This window comes from Erpetoichthys calabaricus, chromosome 16, assembly GCF_900747795.2.
Source record: "Erpetoichthys calabaricus chromosome 16, fErpCal1.3, whole genome shotgun sequence".
NCBI classification, from domain to species: Eukaryota; Metazoa; Chordata; class Cladistia; order Polypteriformes; family Polypteridae; genus Erpetoichthys; species Erpetoichthys calabaricus.
In genome coordinates, this window is record NC_041409.2 from 72938228 (window position 1) to 72952832 (window position 14605).

The 14605-nt window shown below is 39.4% G+C and overlaps 1 protein-coding gene across 1 annotated transcript in view; it reads left to right on the forward strand.

Annotated features, from left to right (window-relative positions):
• The window catches only part of atl1 (atlastin GTPase 1), a 31550-nt gene that overhangs the window by 9026 nt on the left and 7919 nt on the right, over window positions 1-14605 (forward strand). Inside the window, exons 4-11 of the mRNA XM_028821872.2 lie at window positions 1881-1985; window positions 5817-5867; window positions 6107-6163; window positions 6928-7020; window positions 9333-9471; window positions 11400-11527; window positions 12449-12505; window positions 14504-14575. Of these exons, the coding sequence (XP_028677705.1) occupies window positions 1881-1985; window positions 5817-5867; window positions 6107-6163; window positions 6928-7020; window positions 9333-9471; window positions 11400-11527; window positions 12449-12505; window positions 14504-14575 (702 nt within the window). The remainder of the gene's footprint in view (window positions 1-1880; window positions 1986-5816; window positions 5868-6106; window positions 6164-6927; window positions 7021-9332; window positions 9472-11399; window positions 11528-12448; window positions 12506-14503; window positions 14576-14605) is intronic.

Below are 14605 nucleotides of genomic sequence, written 5' to 3' on the forward strand. Positions count from 1 at the left end.
GGAATAATACACTGCTCTATTGCACATGGGTTAAATTCCTAGCCTACTTAGTACTATTTTCATTTTATCACATTATGTTCTTTTCTCCATGGATTTCCACCAGGAATTCCAGCTTCTTCCACATGCCAATGATATACATAACTTGTGACCAGGCATCACAAAACATGTAAGACCCAAAAGCACTTCCACAAATGCTTGCCAGAGAGGGGGGAATTCCATCAACAACCCTGGCTAGACACAAAACGTGCCTAATAGAGTCTTTATAAAATAGAAGTTTAATATCATAAAAAACTGCTGTTCACTAACAATAAGGCTACATGGAACACAAAGGTAAAATATTTTTCCCTAAACAGTAAAGTAATCCACTGCAACCAGAATACTGATACAGTAAGTCAAAAACAACATGAAGTCGAAAAATCCAGAAATTCAGAAAGCACAGTAGAACACATTCAAAATGAAGTGCCAGGAACTGTGGGAGACCCTCTAGATGTATAGGGCATTTCCTGGCCGTGACTTGAAGGTGGCCTCATCTCTTGGGAGCCCACCTCAAAACACATGAAATATAACACAGGCAAAGTAAATAAAGTAGATAATTGACAAAAGTAGTGTTAACATCAATAAATGGCTCAACAAAAAAAGGACATAAAACAAGGCTTTGAAGCTCCCTGGCTGAAATTTAATGCATAGTAAGGTTAATGGGTGGCTCTAGGTTGACTTGCTTCAAGCGAGGAGGAGTTGTGCATGTGAGTAGAAACTATGATGTACAGGTTCTCCAGCAAGTGTTTGTTCATGCCCTTAATCCAGTACCATAGTTATGGGTTCCAAGTTGTCCTGGTACTGCTGCTCAACTTATGCGTTTGGCTTTTCATATTCATCCATGTAAACCAGGATTCCCAGCTAATGGCTAAATTTGGGCAAGCAAGTGAAAGTGAAGCGCCAGCATGGCATGCCCTCTCCTCGCTGGTTCTGAGGCCTGCTGAACGCTTGAGTATGAAAGTTGGGATGAAAGTAAAAATGCTATTAAGATGAGTTGTGCTCACCTCCTTGAGTCTGAAGGTATTTGGTGGACAGTACATTTTTGGTTCCTCAGATTTCTGATTCCTCTGATTTCATGGATGGCCAAGTGGCAGTGTCACTTACTCCTGTCTTCCCAGTTATTAACAAGTCCTTTGTCGAGCTGTATATTTAGTTTTTACTGACTTTTATTTTTACCTCCAAGCTTAATTTTAAATCAGTCAACGTTTTAAAGTGATGTATGTGATATTTTGTAAAGTGGCAGGTCAAAAGCTGGCATATTACTGCTGGGATAAACAAACTAACAGTTGCCGTAGGTAGCCTGCCGACATGTTGATTCAGCACAGCATAACTGAAATGTTGTGAACTCGATCACTGACCAAGTTAGTCCGGTCCTATGTGAATTGATCTTGGCAGATGTACATGATGACCCAGACTTAACAGTCACACTTTACTGGGAGACAAAGATTTATAGATCGGGTACCATGGTGAATGTACCTGGTTGTCAAAACAGAAACCTGTTCTTTGTTCTTGACTTTTGATTAAGCAGTTTAGAACTGATTTGAAAAGGCAGCTCAGTATATGTGTTCAGTACAGAAATGCTTGTATGCTGATTTCTTGAGATATTTACAGTTTGCTTTTTGATGTACCATTTATGTAAAGCACCTTACAAGTGCACAATGGTAAATACAATGGAAAGTGTAACAGTGCCACTGCTAACTAGACCTTTGGGTCACTGGCAGTATCTAATTGCTCCAAATATCACATGAAACCAATTTCCAGATGTTTACACTTTGTTTCTAATAGGTAACAAGGGACTTCATTTGAAATGCAGCGTGTGATATTTTCTCTTTTTTGTCATGCAGGTGGCAGTTTTGCTGATGGATACACAGGGCACATTTGACAGCCAGTCAACACTGCGAGATTCCGCCACTGTCTTTGCTCTCAGCACAATGATCAGCTCCATGCAGGTAATGGCATCTCTCAACAGTCACAATGTAGGGGTTGGAAAGGGATTTCTGCCTAGAAGAGTGGAGGTGGAGGAAGTTCAACAGTATGCTTGACCTGCTGTGTCGGGAAAGTCATTATAAGTAATGTACATTCATGGGATGGTGAAAGGGTGGCTGCTGTGCCCTCTCTAGTGGGTCATCTGTTCAGAACAGTGAAACTTTGCTCCCGTGTTACGTCAGATTTGGCTATATTTTACAGTACTGGTACAGTGGACCCTTGACTTACGAACTCAATTCGTTTGTGAGGGCTGGTTGTAACTCAAGTTGGTTGTAAGTCAAGACTATTTTTCCCATAAGAAATAATGGAAATACCCATAATACGTTCCAAACCTCCCACAGCAACACTTACTTAACCTTTTCATAATAAAAAAGGGTTGTATAATGTGCATAATTTACCAAAACACCAATAATTTTTCTAATGTACTAACCAAAAAGTTATAAAAAGTGCCTAGCCTACCAGAAACAACTATTTCATACTGTACTCACCATTTAATTTGACATCTTTGGGCTGCAGGAAGGGAGGAGGAGAATGAAATGGAAGGTGGTTATTGTTTAGAAGGAGCCTCCTTATACAAATCTTTTCTTTGTAAAATTGTCGAGATGGTGGATTTCGACATGCTGTACATATTAGCGAGATCGGTCACACGAACACCACTCTCATATTTCCACACAATTTCCTTCTTCTTTACCTTCGTTACCTTCTCTTCCTTCCTTAGCAATTATTGAAAAAAAATTATATAAATCACTGCACTGACCGAAATTACGTCCACAAACACATGTATCTGGGCTCCGACTGACACTTACAAACGCTCTCGGCAGTTTATTTACAATCGCGCAAGCGGATACACGTGACCGCATTCACGTCATAACGCAAAATGTTGGTCGTAAATCAAGTTGTTCGCATGTCAGGCCGGTCGTATATCAAGGGTTGACTGTACATTAGTAATAGCAGTGTTGTGGAGTAAGTACCCAAAACCCATGACTTCAACACCCAACTCCTCAAATTATAGTAACTCCAACTTGTAAATTTATGGTACCAGCTACTCCTCTATTCATAGTTAGACTAATAAATTTACTGTGTAGATTGAAAGCACACACCATTCAGCATACAAAGAATTTCATCTCTGCCCAGTGTAGCTTCTAATGCTGGAAGTGTCCTTTGAAATTTGATGGTCTTATACATTCATTCTTTTTGACACCAGCTAAACTCTTGATGTTTTCATTGCATACTTTTTAACCCACATTTTTGACAATGCACTGAAACAGATATTTACCCTCTGTTGTGACTGTAAAGTGTTCAAAACCGTCAACTTTGTTAAAAATCTTTTTGCTATTGTGAATTTGTGCATGGGGTTTAACCTATCATAGATAAGTAACATTTTGAAATTTGTTAAAAAAAAAAAAAAAAAAAAGTCAAGTTTTCAACATAAATTAAATTGCCCCCTGAAAAGAAAAAAAGTTTTAGCAAATTAGTCTGTGAAATTGGAAATTTTAACACATTATATTACAACTTAAGTTTAGCTATAGTCAGTACAATTTTACAACCTCTAGTAATCCAATAATTGCTTTGTCTCAAGTTGTAAGCCTGTGTCATACTTTGATGAGCAGCCTTTTATGGGAGAGTTGAGTATTATGTAGTTGATTATTATTGTATTTTTGGCTAATGCTTTTAACCATAGTAATTTATTGGAAAAGGATACAATACAGCAGACCCCCGTGACCTTGTGTTCGAATTCAGCAGGTTGGAAAATGGATGGATGGATGGATACAACATAAATATTTACATACATTTGCAATTGAAATACGGGTCAGTTTACTGACTACCAGTGAGTCAGTGGTGGGAATTGGAAGAACAACTCTGTTCTTCATCATCCAACACCGTAGCCATTACACCACACTGTCTATGTAATAAGCAGGCTCACACTATTATAAAATAATCACAGATCAGAGACTACAGGGAATGTGGAATACTTCCAATTAATAATATTTGTTATATGATGCATTTCCTTATTCACTTGATGAGGCCAAGTATTCATCAGAAGCCAAGTTTATAACTGTTATGGGCAGCATGTACCATTCATTGCATTAAATAGTATCACCACTCTGCCGAATAAACTAAGAGTGTTGTTACTGTAAACATACAATTTACTGTATATACAGTACAGTATATTTATATCTCTCTTATATAAAAAAATCCTGGGACAAGACATGACTTTTTCAGAGAGATACTTTCAAGTCCCGCGAGACGAGACTTTGTGCCAAGAGATTTAACCACACCCGGGGCCGGAAATAAAAGACAAAGAGTAGATGACAAAGTAGAACGTCATAATGAGGTTCAAAACTTGGGCGCAATACACATGCAGAGCAAGTTAGAGATAATGAAAGTAATAAAATTCGAAAATCTCAAAAAAATGATAGTAAAGATCGCAATAGCACAAACAAATGGAAATTATTATTCGGTGAAATAACAGAACAGCAAAAAGAGATCGAATATATTGTTCGGATTTAAACTTTAAGTGGGAGACTTGTCGATCGTCTAATTCGTGTTGCTATCAAGGAAAAGTAGTGTTTCTTCCCAGTGAAGAGGCCTATCAGCGAGAATTAAAAGATTTGTTGTTTGGTGAAAGTGAAATCCACAAACGCAAGCAGCAGAGACGCGAAGTGGCTGGCGCATATCGCAGGCCGGGGTGGTTGACGGGCGAAGCCCCCTAGTATATATATATATATTTAGATAGATAGATAGATACTTAAAATAAAGTGATAAATAAAGAGAAAAATAAAAGTAGAAAAATAAGTCTTACACGGAGCTGCTGAAAAGGCTGCCACTCTTGGCGGCGCCTGAGTTGTAATATACAGTAAATTGGAGTATATACTATAATATACAATTACAAATTCTCTGTTGAATTTAAGTGATTAAATAAATAAAGCAGTGAATCTCAGGTGATTGCGACCTCTGTGGATGGCTGGGTTTAGAATCCAACAGGAAACTATAGAAGGCACTAAGGGCTGACTCAGCCTCAGTTACCATATATAAGTTTAAGCTTGATAATAAACTTAACATATTTGAATGTTAATAAGATTAGTTCATTTAACATGGTGCCAGCAATGCTTTGAAAAAAGAAAAGGAATGCTTAGGAATTCACATAAGAATATTAAAAAAAGAGGACACACTAAAGAAAAAAACAAACTATAAAGGCCACCAAAAAGAACATGACTTATTCACCCACAAAGAGGCAATTCCCATATAAAACTTCCAATAAATAACTTAGTAATTACTATGTTTATTAACAGAAAGAGTAAAATCCCAAAAGAAAATTAAACTAATTAGCAAAATAATTCAAACAGGAAACTAAAAATGAAAAAACCCTTAAACAACACCAGGCTTAAAAAAGACAAAAAAAAAAAAAAACTCCAAATACTATTAGAAATTCCAGAACAATCTAAATCTGGAAGCCACTACAAACCCAAACACTCACCTTTAAACCAGACCAAGAAGTTATCCAAGATAGGAGTTTTTAGTGAGATTGATTGGACGTCAGAATACGTACCAGAGAATATCTGGTCGTGTAGTGTGGTAGATAGTGACTCTGAACGTTACCAGTTATGTCAATGCAGTCTGCTGGCCTACCTACAGTATGCCAACATACAACCTGGACAGGAGACAGGCTGGCCACAGAGAGACACAGTAAAACAGGACATCCATGTCACTCACACTTTAGCTCCTTAAGTCAGGACCAAATTGTATGCACACAGCAGCTATCGATCTTGCTAATCACATTTTATACTTTTCAGGTTTATAACATATCCCAGAATGTGCAGGAGGATGATCTGCAGCATTTGCAGGTAACTGTCACTTATTTACTGTGTACTCCCAGCTTTTAATTAACTGAACAGTCATTTATTTTTACTGATCTTATTTGTCTTAATTTCTGGTTAAATATGCATAATGAAGAGTTAGGTCAGTGTTAAGTTTTGTGTTATTAATCGCTTACCTGTTTTTCAAAGACATCTTGGCAAGTTCGGATACCAGCTTTGGAAACCATAATAAACAGGTGACAGTGAATATTTCTTGTTCTTCTCAGCTTTTTACCGAGTATGGCAGACTAGCTATGGAAGAAACCTTCTTGAAGCCATTCCAGGTAAGATGAATTCCTGTCTTTGGCAATTTGAACTGTTGTAAAGCACTTTGCGTTGTATTCAATGTATGAAATGCTATGTGCACATGCATTATTATTGTTGAGTTGGATGTATTGAGGCTTATGTCTGGCACAGGGGCCAAGAGCAAATTGAAACATTTAATTTGACTGACTGTGTGGCATCCAATAGAAGATTTTAAAGTTTATAAGGACAGATATAAAAGGCTATCCCAAGCATCCTGCAGATTCTCCCAGAGCAGACATAAATGTTCAGTCCGTAGGGAAGACCTTACTATCCTTTAGCATGCAACAGCAGATCTGCATGTCTGCCCTTTAAAGAACATTTGTGAATGTCCTGTCTAACTGAATTTTATTATTCAATAGCAGATTGAGATGTTGAGCTTTATTGTCCTGCAGTACCCCAGAGTTGATTACACCGGATTGACCTCCTGTTTTCCCAAGAGTAGAATTGCACATACAATCTGATGGTTCTGTAACATCAAAGAGGAGATTCAAATGATGTCTGTGATTGTCCTGTGGTGTCTGAGAGCAGATGTAAATGTTTGCAGATTGTCATTCAGAGGGTCCCATAACTGATGTAAATAGCAAGTCTGACTGACCTTCAGTATCTAATATTATATTTGAAGTACAATCTGACTGTCTTGTGATGCCCAAGAGCAGAATTAACGTGTTCATTCCAATGATCCTGCAGTTCATTACCTATTCTGATGGTGAATATCTTTTGTTTTGTTTTTATTTTTTACTAGTCTATGATATTTCTCGTGAGAGACTGGAGTTTCCCATATGAATTCCCCTATGGGCAGGAAGGTGGTATGAAGTTCCTGGAGAAAAGACTGAAGGTTTGTTGTCAGTCTGTTTTGGGGTAAGAGGGAGCCTTTCTGATTTTTAAGTTATGTCCTTTTTGATGAGACACTTGCTGGCCCTAGCAGTGTTAACCACGGCCCCATGTAGTTCCCTAACTAAATTTTTAAAACACTCATATTTTTACTTCAGCATTACTCAACCATCCTCCATCTATTTTCCAACCCGCTGAATCCGAACACAGGGTACAAGGCAGGAACCAATCCCGGGCAGGGTGCCAACGCGCCGCAGGACACGCACAAACACACCAGGCACACACTATGGCCAATTTAGAATCACCAATCCACCTAACCTGCATGTCTTTGGACTGTGGGAGGAAACCGGAGCACCCGGAGGAAACCCACGCAGACACGGGGAGAACATGCAAACTCCACGCAGGGAGGACCTGGGAAGCGAACCCGGGTCTCCTAACTGCCACCGTGCCGCCCATTACTCAACCAGTGTTTATGTAAATGGGTATCACAGTCAGAAAAACATGGCAGTAGAGTTGTTTGTGCTTCTGTCTAACACCAGTGCTAGCTCTGTCATGGTCAGTGTGAAGTGTTCCCATTTCCCTTCACTCACAAAGATATTCTTAAATCTACACTTCACCCCATTTCACTCCTGTTTGGTAGGAAATGGTGCTTCAATGTTACAGTGGTTTGTATATTCATTTAGTGTCTTTCTACTATCTCCGGCATGTATGATACTTTTATCTTCTGTGTTTGTCACCTTTGCTTTCATTCAGTTCCTGTAACTGCTAATGCTGTCAACCATTATCACCATTGTTACTAGTGTTGATCAACAAATTTCACAGTGAATTTTCTGCATTTGCATTCACTCTTGTTCATTGAGTTATTCACTGATAATCTGGCCGGTTTAGGAGATTTTTTTTTTTTTTTATAACACCAGCGCCCCATAATGCTTTGCGTGGCCGTGCAGTATCCTTCAGAGCTGTAACAGCCAACATTGATGAGACCGACCCCCGGGTATATAGTGCGGATCATTTGCATTACAGACGCTGTGGGATGAGTTATCTGTGGTTGTAGCCAAATGTGCAGGTCAATGTTCGAGTTCCACGTCAACATAAGAGAAGGAGGCATGTGCCCTATAGCCATGTGAAAAAAAGTGAAAACAAACGTTGAAGGACCCTGATGCCCAGCTGCTCCCCCACCCACCAAACACAGGAGACTCTATGAAATAAAAAAATAGCGAAAACTGTATTACTATTTATAAGATGTTTATATCTTTTTGATTGAATAAAAAGTTTAAAGCATCAGCACAGACTGTTTAGAGAGCCTTCAGCGTGACTTCAAAAGACATAGCGAGTGAGCAGTTTCAGTCATGACACGCCACTTTGAATTTTCTGCCTTTAAAAGACCTAAAAGACCTAGAAAGTGACTTTTCACTTCAATTTCAGGATTTTCGCTTTTGTTTTGATGAATTGGATTACGCGTCTCTGTCTGTGTTCGTTCCTCTTTGATCTCACAGAACCATGGTGGTACAGTGGTTGGCACAGCCGCACAGCTCAGGTCATCCATTTTGGCCACAATAATTGGTCCAGCATAGCTGAATCATAACATTTCTCTCGTCCTTTAAAGAAGATGGCACCATTATTATCCAGTCAAATCTAGTTCACTTAGTCCTTCACCATTGATTTTAATGCAGTTTGCCAAGCTCAGCAAATATCACAAGCATTTCTGTTATTTTGGAGAACTCCCAGCGAAGCGAACTTGGCCGTGTTGGCTCATCGCTAATTGTTACCCGTATAACCAGGTTTATCCAGGTTGCCTGCCTTTTTCCTCCACTCTCCGCAGTCCTGTGTTTCCATTTGGGTGAGAGCCCTTCTTTTCATATCGTCTGGCACCAACTCCAAACATGTCTTCTATGACCTCCCTCTGGGCCTTATCCACTCAACCTTCATCTTAGTGCACCTCATTTTCGCAATGCATTTGCCTACAAGAAGCTAAACAAAGTGCAAGTGGTGCACGACACACACACAAAACCAGTCCTGGTGTAACTGATTCCACACAACAGCAGGAATGCATATCCACCCACACGGGGCACATTTAGACCCCCTACAGCCAGAGTCTCCCACTTCCATGTACTGAGGGTCAGAGCCTGGAGCCACCATACTAGGATCAGAAACTGAATGATTTATCTCTGGTGGCCAAGTTAGTGTGCTCTTCAGAAAGGCTTATAGGCCAACTGTGTATACCTGTCTTATCATACAATGGTGGATCTGTGAGTGTCTGGCGTGGCGGATAACGTGTGCAGATTATTTTCAGCCATCTCTCTTGTCTGCATCTAGATCTCAGAGAATCAACACGAGGAACTGCAAAATGTGCGAAAGCACATCCACTCTTGCTTCACCAACATCTCCTGCTTTCTAATGCCTCACCCTGGCCTTAAAGTTGCTACCAACCCACACTTTGATGGCAGACTGAAAGGTAAGAGAGTGTTTTAAGTAAAAGTAGCAGAGTTTAAATGCAATGTATAGAAACTGCAATGTTAGCCCTGGTCAGATGGGACCACTCCTTTGACAAGAAGGTTCAGGGCACAAGTGGGCACACATGTGGGACAAGTAGGTTGCTTGATTTTGAGATTAATTTAAAATAGGTGTGATGTTATGCTGAATAAGAAAGATGAATAGTGTTATGCTTTTTGCAACATAGAAGGGTGACACTAATTCAAAGTTTCACAATTTATTTATTTTGCATTGCCATGGATTGCTAGTTGGGAAGCGAACTGACATTACGAGTCTTCTATGTTTTGTAGTGAAGTTGCTCTTGAACAATTTATAACAACAAGCAAGTGCATTCTGTTGACTACAGGGCCTGCCCTACTCTGAAAGACTCAGGGAAGTTATACTTTTTAACTTTAAGCAGACAAGGAGTCTTCAGAATTCTCAAATGTATTGATAAAGTTGACCCAGGAGGATTGTTTTAGTAGTGAACTATTACTCGAAGACACAGGTAGAAATTAAGGAGAAGCATTTATGATGGATCACAGACAGCATTTCTTCGCATGAAGGAATATGGGAACAATACTGAGCCATGTATTTGAAAACTTCACCTCTTTTAAAAATTATCTGGAGATACTGGAACATTGTAGCTGCTGGCTAAGAAAAAAAAGCTTCATGGACCAAATGGTTTTCTCTTGTCCGTCAAACCCCTTCAGGCTGATGATACTTCATGTAGGGGTCAACTTTGGCTGTACCACACAAAATGACTTCATTATTGAAAAACTGGGGATGTGCACACATGGAACTCTCATTCATGTGGGGGGCTACAAAATGGCATTGCAAAACAGTCCCAGGCAGCATTGTAACTGGTCAAAAATAAGTGGGGCAGGGGTGGCGGGATGGGGTAACCGAGGACTTGCAAACAAAAGAGGTTCAGCTTTACCTAAATTACAAAGCCAGCCACGGGTCGGCTATAAAGCAGATTTTAAAAATGGGTTTACGTTTCTGGGGATGCATTTAGCAAAACAGGATAGCAGCCCGCCTTAAAATCCCAAACATTTTCTTGTACTTTCACGGTAAAGTGTGGACATTACGTATAGGTATTGACCCTTTTCTCCATTAAACCCCAATCTGAGTACCAGTAGTAGAGTTCAGATGAGACAAAATGTCTCAATAAGAACTGTTAATACAAATAGTGAATCTTCACCTATGTTGTTAAATGAGCCATAAGCCAAGTTCAGATATTTGACAGGAGATAGCATTAAAGACCCAGATTGTTGAGACAGACACACAAGTGTTCAAAGATTATGAGAAATAGGAAAAAGGCCAGGAGATGACACGCAGGTTTAATCCTGTTAAGGAAAACGAGAATAACCAGGCAACCAAGAAATTAAAAGACAAGATGAGAATCAAAAGTCAGAGGCGAGAGGCATGTGAAAACTAAAATAAAAACCCGACACTTGGGCCTACTTTGTTTTTTTAAATTAACTGTACTAAAGATTCTTGAAGGCATTGTTTATCCATTGAGGCATAACTTACAGTGGAACTATTGCTATATTTATATTGTCACTTCCGTGAGATCAGAGACATGATGATTGCAGTCTCTTGTTGCATCCAAGTGCTCTCATAAACAATGAAAAACAAGATGGGAACAGAATAAAACTGTTGAATTTGAAAGAAAATCCTCCAAAAATGGAATTTTGATAACAAAAAAAGAAACCAAACAGATCAATTTATACACATAAAATACATCATAGAGTACATCACGGAGATAATGTCTGTATCACCGACTTGGTTTTTAAAAACAAGAGGATAAATTACTAGTTTATTTGGAGGATACAGAGTGTTAACAACAGTTGTAAACAAGTTTAAATTGTGACCTTATTAGATACCAACTGAGTTCTTTCTTTGCAGAAATTGATGGGGAGTTTATCACAAACTTGAAAGTGCTGGTCCCCTGGCTCCTCTGTCCACAGAACCTGGATGTCAAGGAGATCAATGGTAACAAAATTACTTGCAGGGGCCTTGTGGAGTACTTTAAGGTAAGCCCAAGTTGCTAATGCAGTATACAAAATGATTTATGGTAGGCATGGCTTTCCACTATTTGTATTCTATTTCTTGAATAATTTTTGTATAGTAGATTCTCCAGCTATGAAAAATGTCTTTTATGTAGTCACAGTGTTGTACACGTACCATAATTACAACATATACTGTATAATCTGTGGACATATGTGTGTTAGGCACCTTTGGCTCTAGCATTCATGGTAAATTATAGTATCGTAATGTACTGTATATCACAAAAATCAGCATTTTACTGGAGGAAGAAGGAGCCATACACTACACTTTTGCCATTACATCAGTAAGGACTTCTCAAGACAGAATGTGACTCTAGCCTGTAGTATCAGACCACACACTGCTTACCTCTTGGAGTTTGAGAGGCAGGTGAAGAAACCCAGTCACACAATGCACAAAAGATCAACAGCAGGAAACCATCTGGTGTGACGACAGTGTCGGGAGAATTTTCACAAGAAACAAATCATCATTTTACTGGAAACTTCCAACCTGTGTCTTGTGCTGCTTGTGACGAGTGGCCAGGTAAGACAGTCAGATGATGTAAAATGATGTCCTCCCATCATCTATTGCAGAAATGCAGCTGGATACTTCATGTTAAAAATTCCATGGGTAGATTTTGTAAGAGTGCACTATGTGGCGTACCCAGTACAGTATTTGAACCTTGTGGGCTTCTGGTGTTTCTTTCGAAACAGAAAACAAATATATACTGCCTTGATAGCTACTGAGTTAGAATATCTACAACCATGAAATGGAGTAACTATTTGGAAAACAAGCAAGTCTGTAAAATACTTTCAGCTGCAAAGTATGTAGTAAAGGAGTTATATAAAATGTTTTTTCTTACGGTATATCTCTGAGGGCTGAAAATTGATTGCTTATTCTGCTATTTCCAGGCCTACATAAAGATCTACCAGGGAGAAGAGCTGCCCCACCCCAAGTCAATGCTGCAGGTACTCAAATACTACTGGCCTTCTGGGCCCCACAGTGAATATAAGTTAAACTTTTGAACGGTTCACTTTTAAAACATGTGAATACACAGCCTGTCTGCTACGTAGGTAGGTAGGTAACTGTCGGCCAAGGTTTCTCCTATATAAACATGCTGACACCAGAATATTGAAAAGCAGGTCTGTGGAGTAGTATAGCATGGTGGTGGTGGTGGAGTTGAGTTGTTAATGCTGCTGCCTCCTCAAGTTGCTGAACTTTATATAGTGCTCCATCAATCACTGCATAGGCAGGGTGCTGTGACAAATTCTCAGGGAAAATGCAACTACAAACTATACAAGTTACTAATGACATAATCCGTACACACAAAGACACAGATTTGTTTAAAGAGACAAGAAAACAAAGTAGTTTGAAACTAAGCAACACAAAGAGAGCCCAGTAATATCTGTCCATTAACTAACTGTTGAACTGTTCCTGTGAGCCCAGCCCGGTCTTTGTCTGTGTGGCTGTTGCCTGTTCTCTCTGTGGGGCCTTCTTTTATATCCCAAGGGTGTGTGTCAAGTTAAATGACAATGTGAACTTTGCCCTGGTGCGCTGTGATGCACAGTCTGTGACAAGTTGGTTTCCTGCTTTGCAGGAGTTACTAGGATTTTTTGCTGGATCCCATGATCTTGACTTTGAGATGGACGAATGGTTTTTCTATACTGTTTTAAGAATCCACGTACTTCATATGTGCCCAATTTATGTACATGTAAGAGGGGAAGTCATAGATCTTTGTGGGAAGCAGCTGAGAATGGGATTGAAAAGTTAGTACCACATTGATTTCTAAGTCACAGTATGCATTAGTAGCCATTAACCATGATAGAGGCAGTGTCACATCTGTGCAGTGGGGACAGGAACTTGCATCAAGATAGAATAAAATGAACAGCTTCAAATCACGATGCAAAACCTGCTGTCGTCTGCCAGAAGCCTGTACTTAAAACAATTTCACCTTTTCACACAAAATAATCTAAAGCACACAACCAGATCAACCAAAGAATGGGTTCCAAAATAGGATGAGTAACGTCCTGGAATGAACAAGTCCAAGCCCAGACCTGTGTGGACTTACTTATAGAGTGCGGTGTGTAAAAGATCACCTTGCATTTTGAGTGGGAATTGTTTGGCAAACAAATGTAGGATATAACTGGTAACTTCAGGCACGTCAAAGCAAACTATCCAAACAGACTCACTGCTGTCATCTAAGCAGACATATTAAAGGGTGTGTGCACTAAACTAAAAAAACTAGACATTAAAAATTAAAATAAAAAAAACTTTCAACTATTAAAGTGAGTTTGAGAATGTAAAGTACGTATGCATTTTATTCTGAAAATAATCCAATAAAATACTGCTGGTTACAAGCTGCTTAAAGGTGCTAACTGGCCTGAGACAGAGAGTGCGTCGTTTGTCTTGATTTCAGTAGGATGTGTACACTTTTGAGACCCACGCTGTATTATATACAGTAACTACCAATAGAAGGACAGGCTACCTGCTCAGGGCCACATTTCCAAATGTAACTTTTTTTCTTGTTAGACTTAAACAGAAAAATCTGTAAGATTGGTGGCTTGAAACACTAATGAGGCATGACCAGAACTGAACTTATTTTAGTTTTGATTTGGAATAAATGCCAAAAACAGAAGCTGTAACAGATGCTTCATTTGATCATAGGATGGCAAGGATGTAAAGCTTGTTTGTAGAATGAGTGAGCACAGACAGCATCCTGCTGCTTCCTAGTCAAAGGCCACCCTGCTTTATCTTCCACAAATCCAAATGCAGTCTTCCCACTTGAGTATACAACATGAAGAGTAATTTGCGTAACAGAAAGAATAAATCGGGCAAACACAGTACAAGGATGATGCTCTGCCATTATGTGCATTACATTTTGCTAATCTTGCAAAGAGGGATTTTTCACAAAGAGGTTCGTGCCCCATAAAATCTGTCTAACTCTGCCATTCTCTTTCAATTTTCAGGCCACAGCAGAAGCGAACAACCTGGCAGCTGTTGCAGCGGCCAAAGATTTGTACACAAAGAAGATGGAGCAGGTATGGAAATGGACTCCTCAGATATCAGCA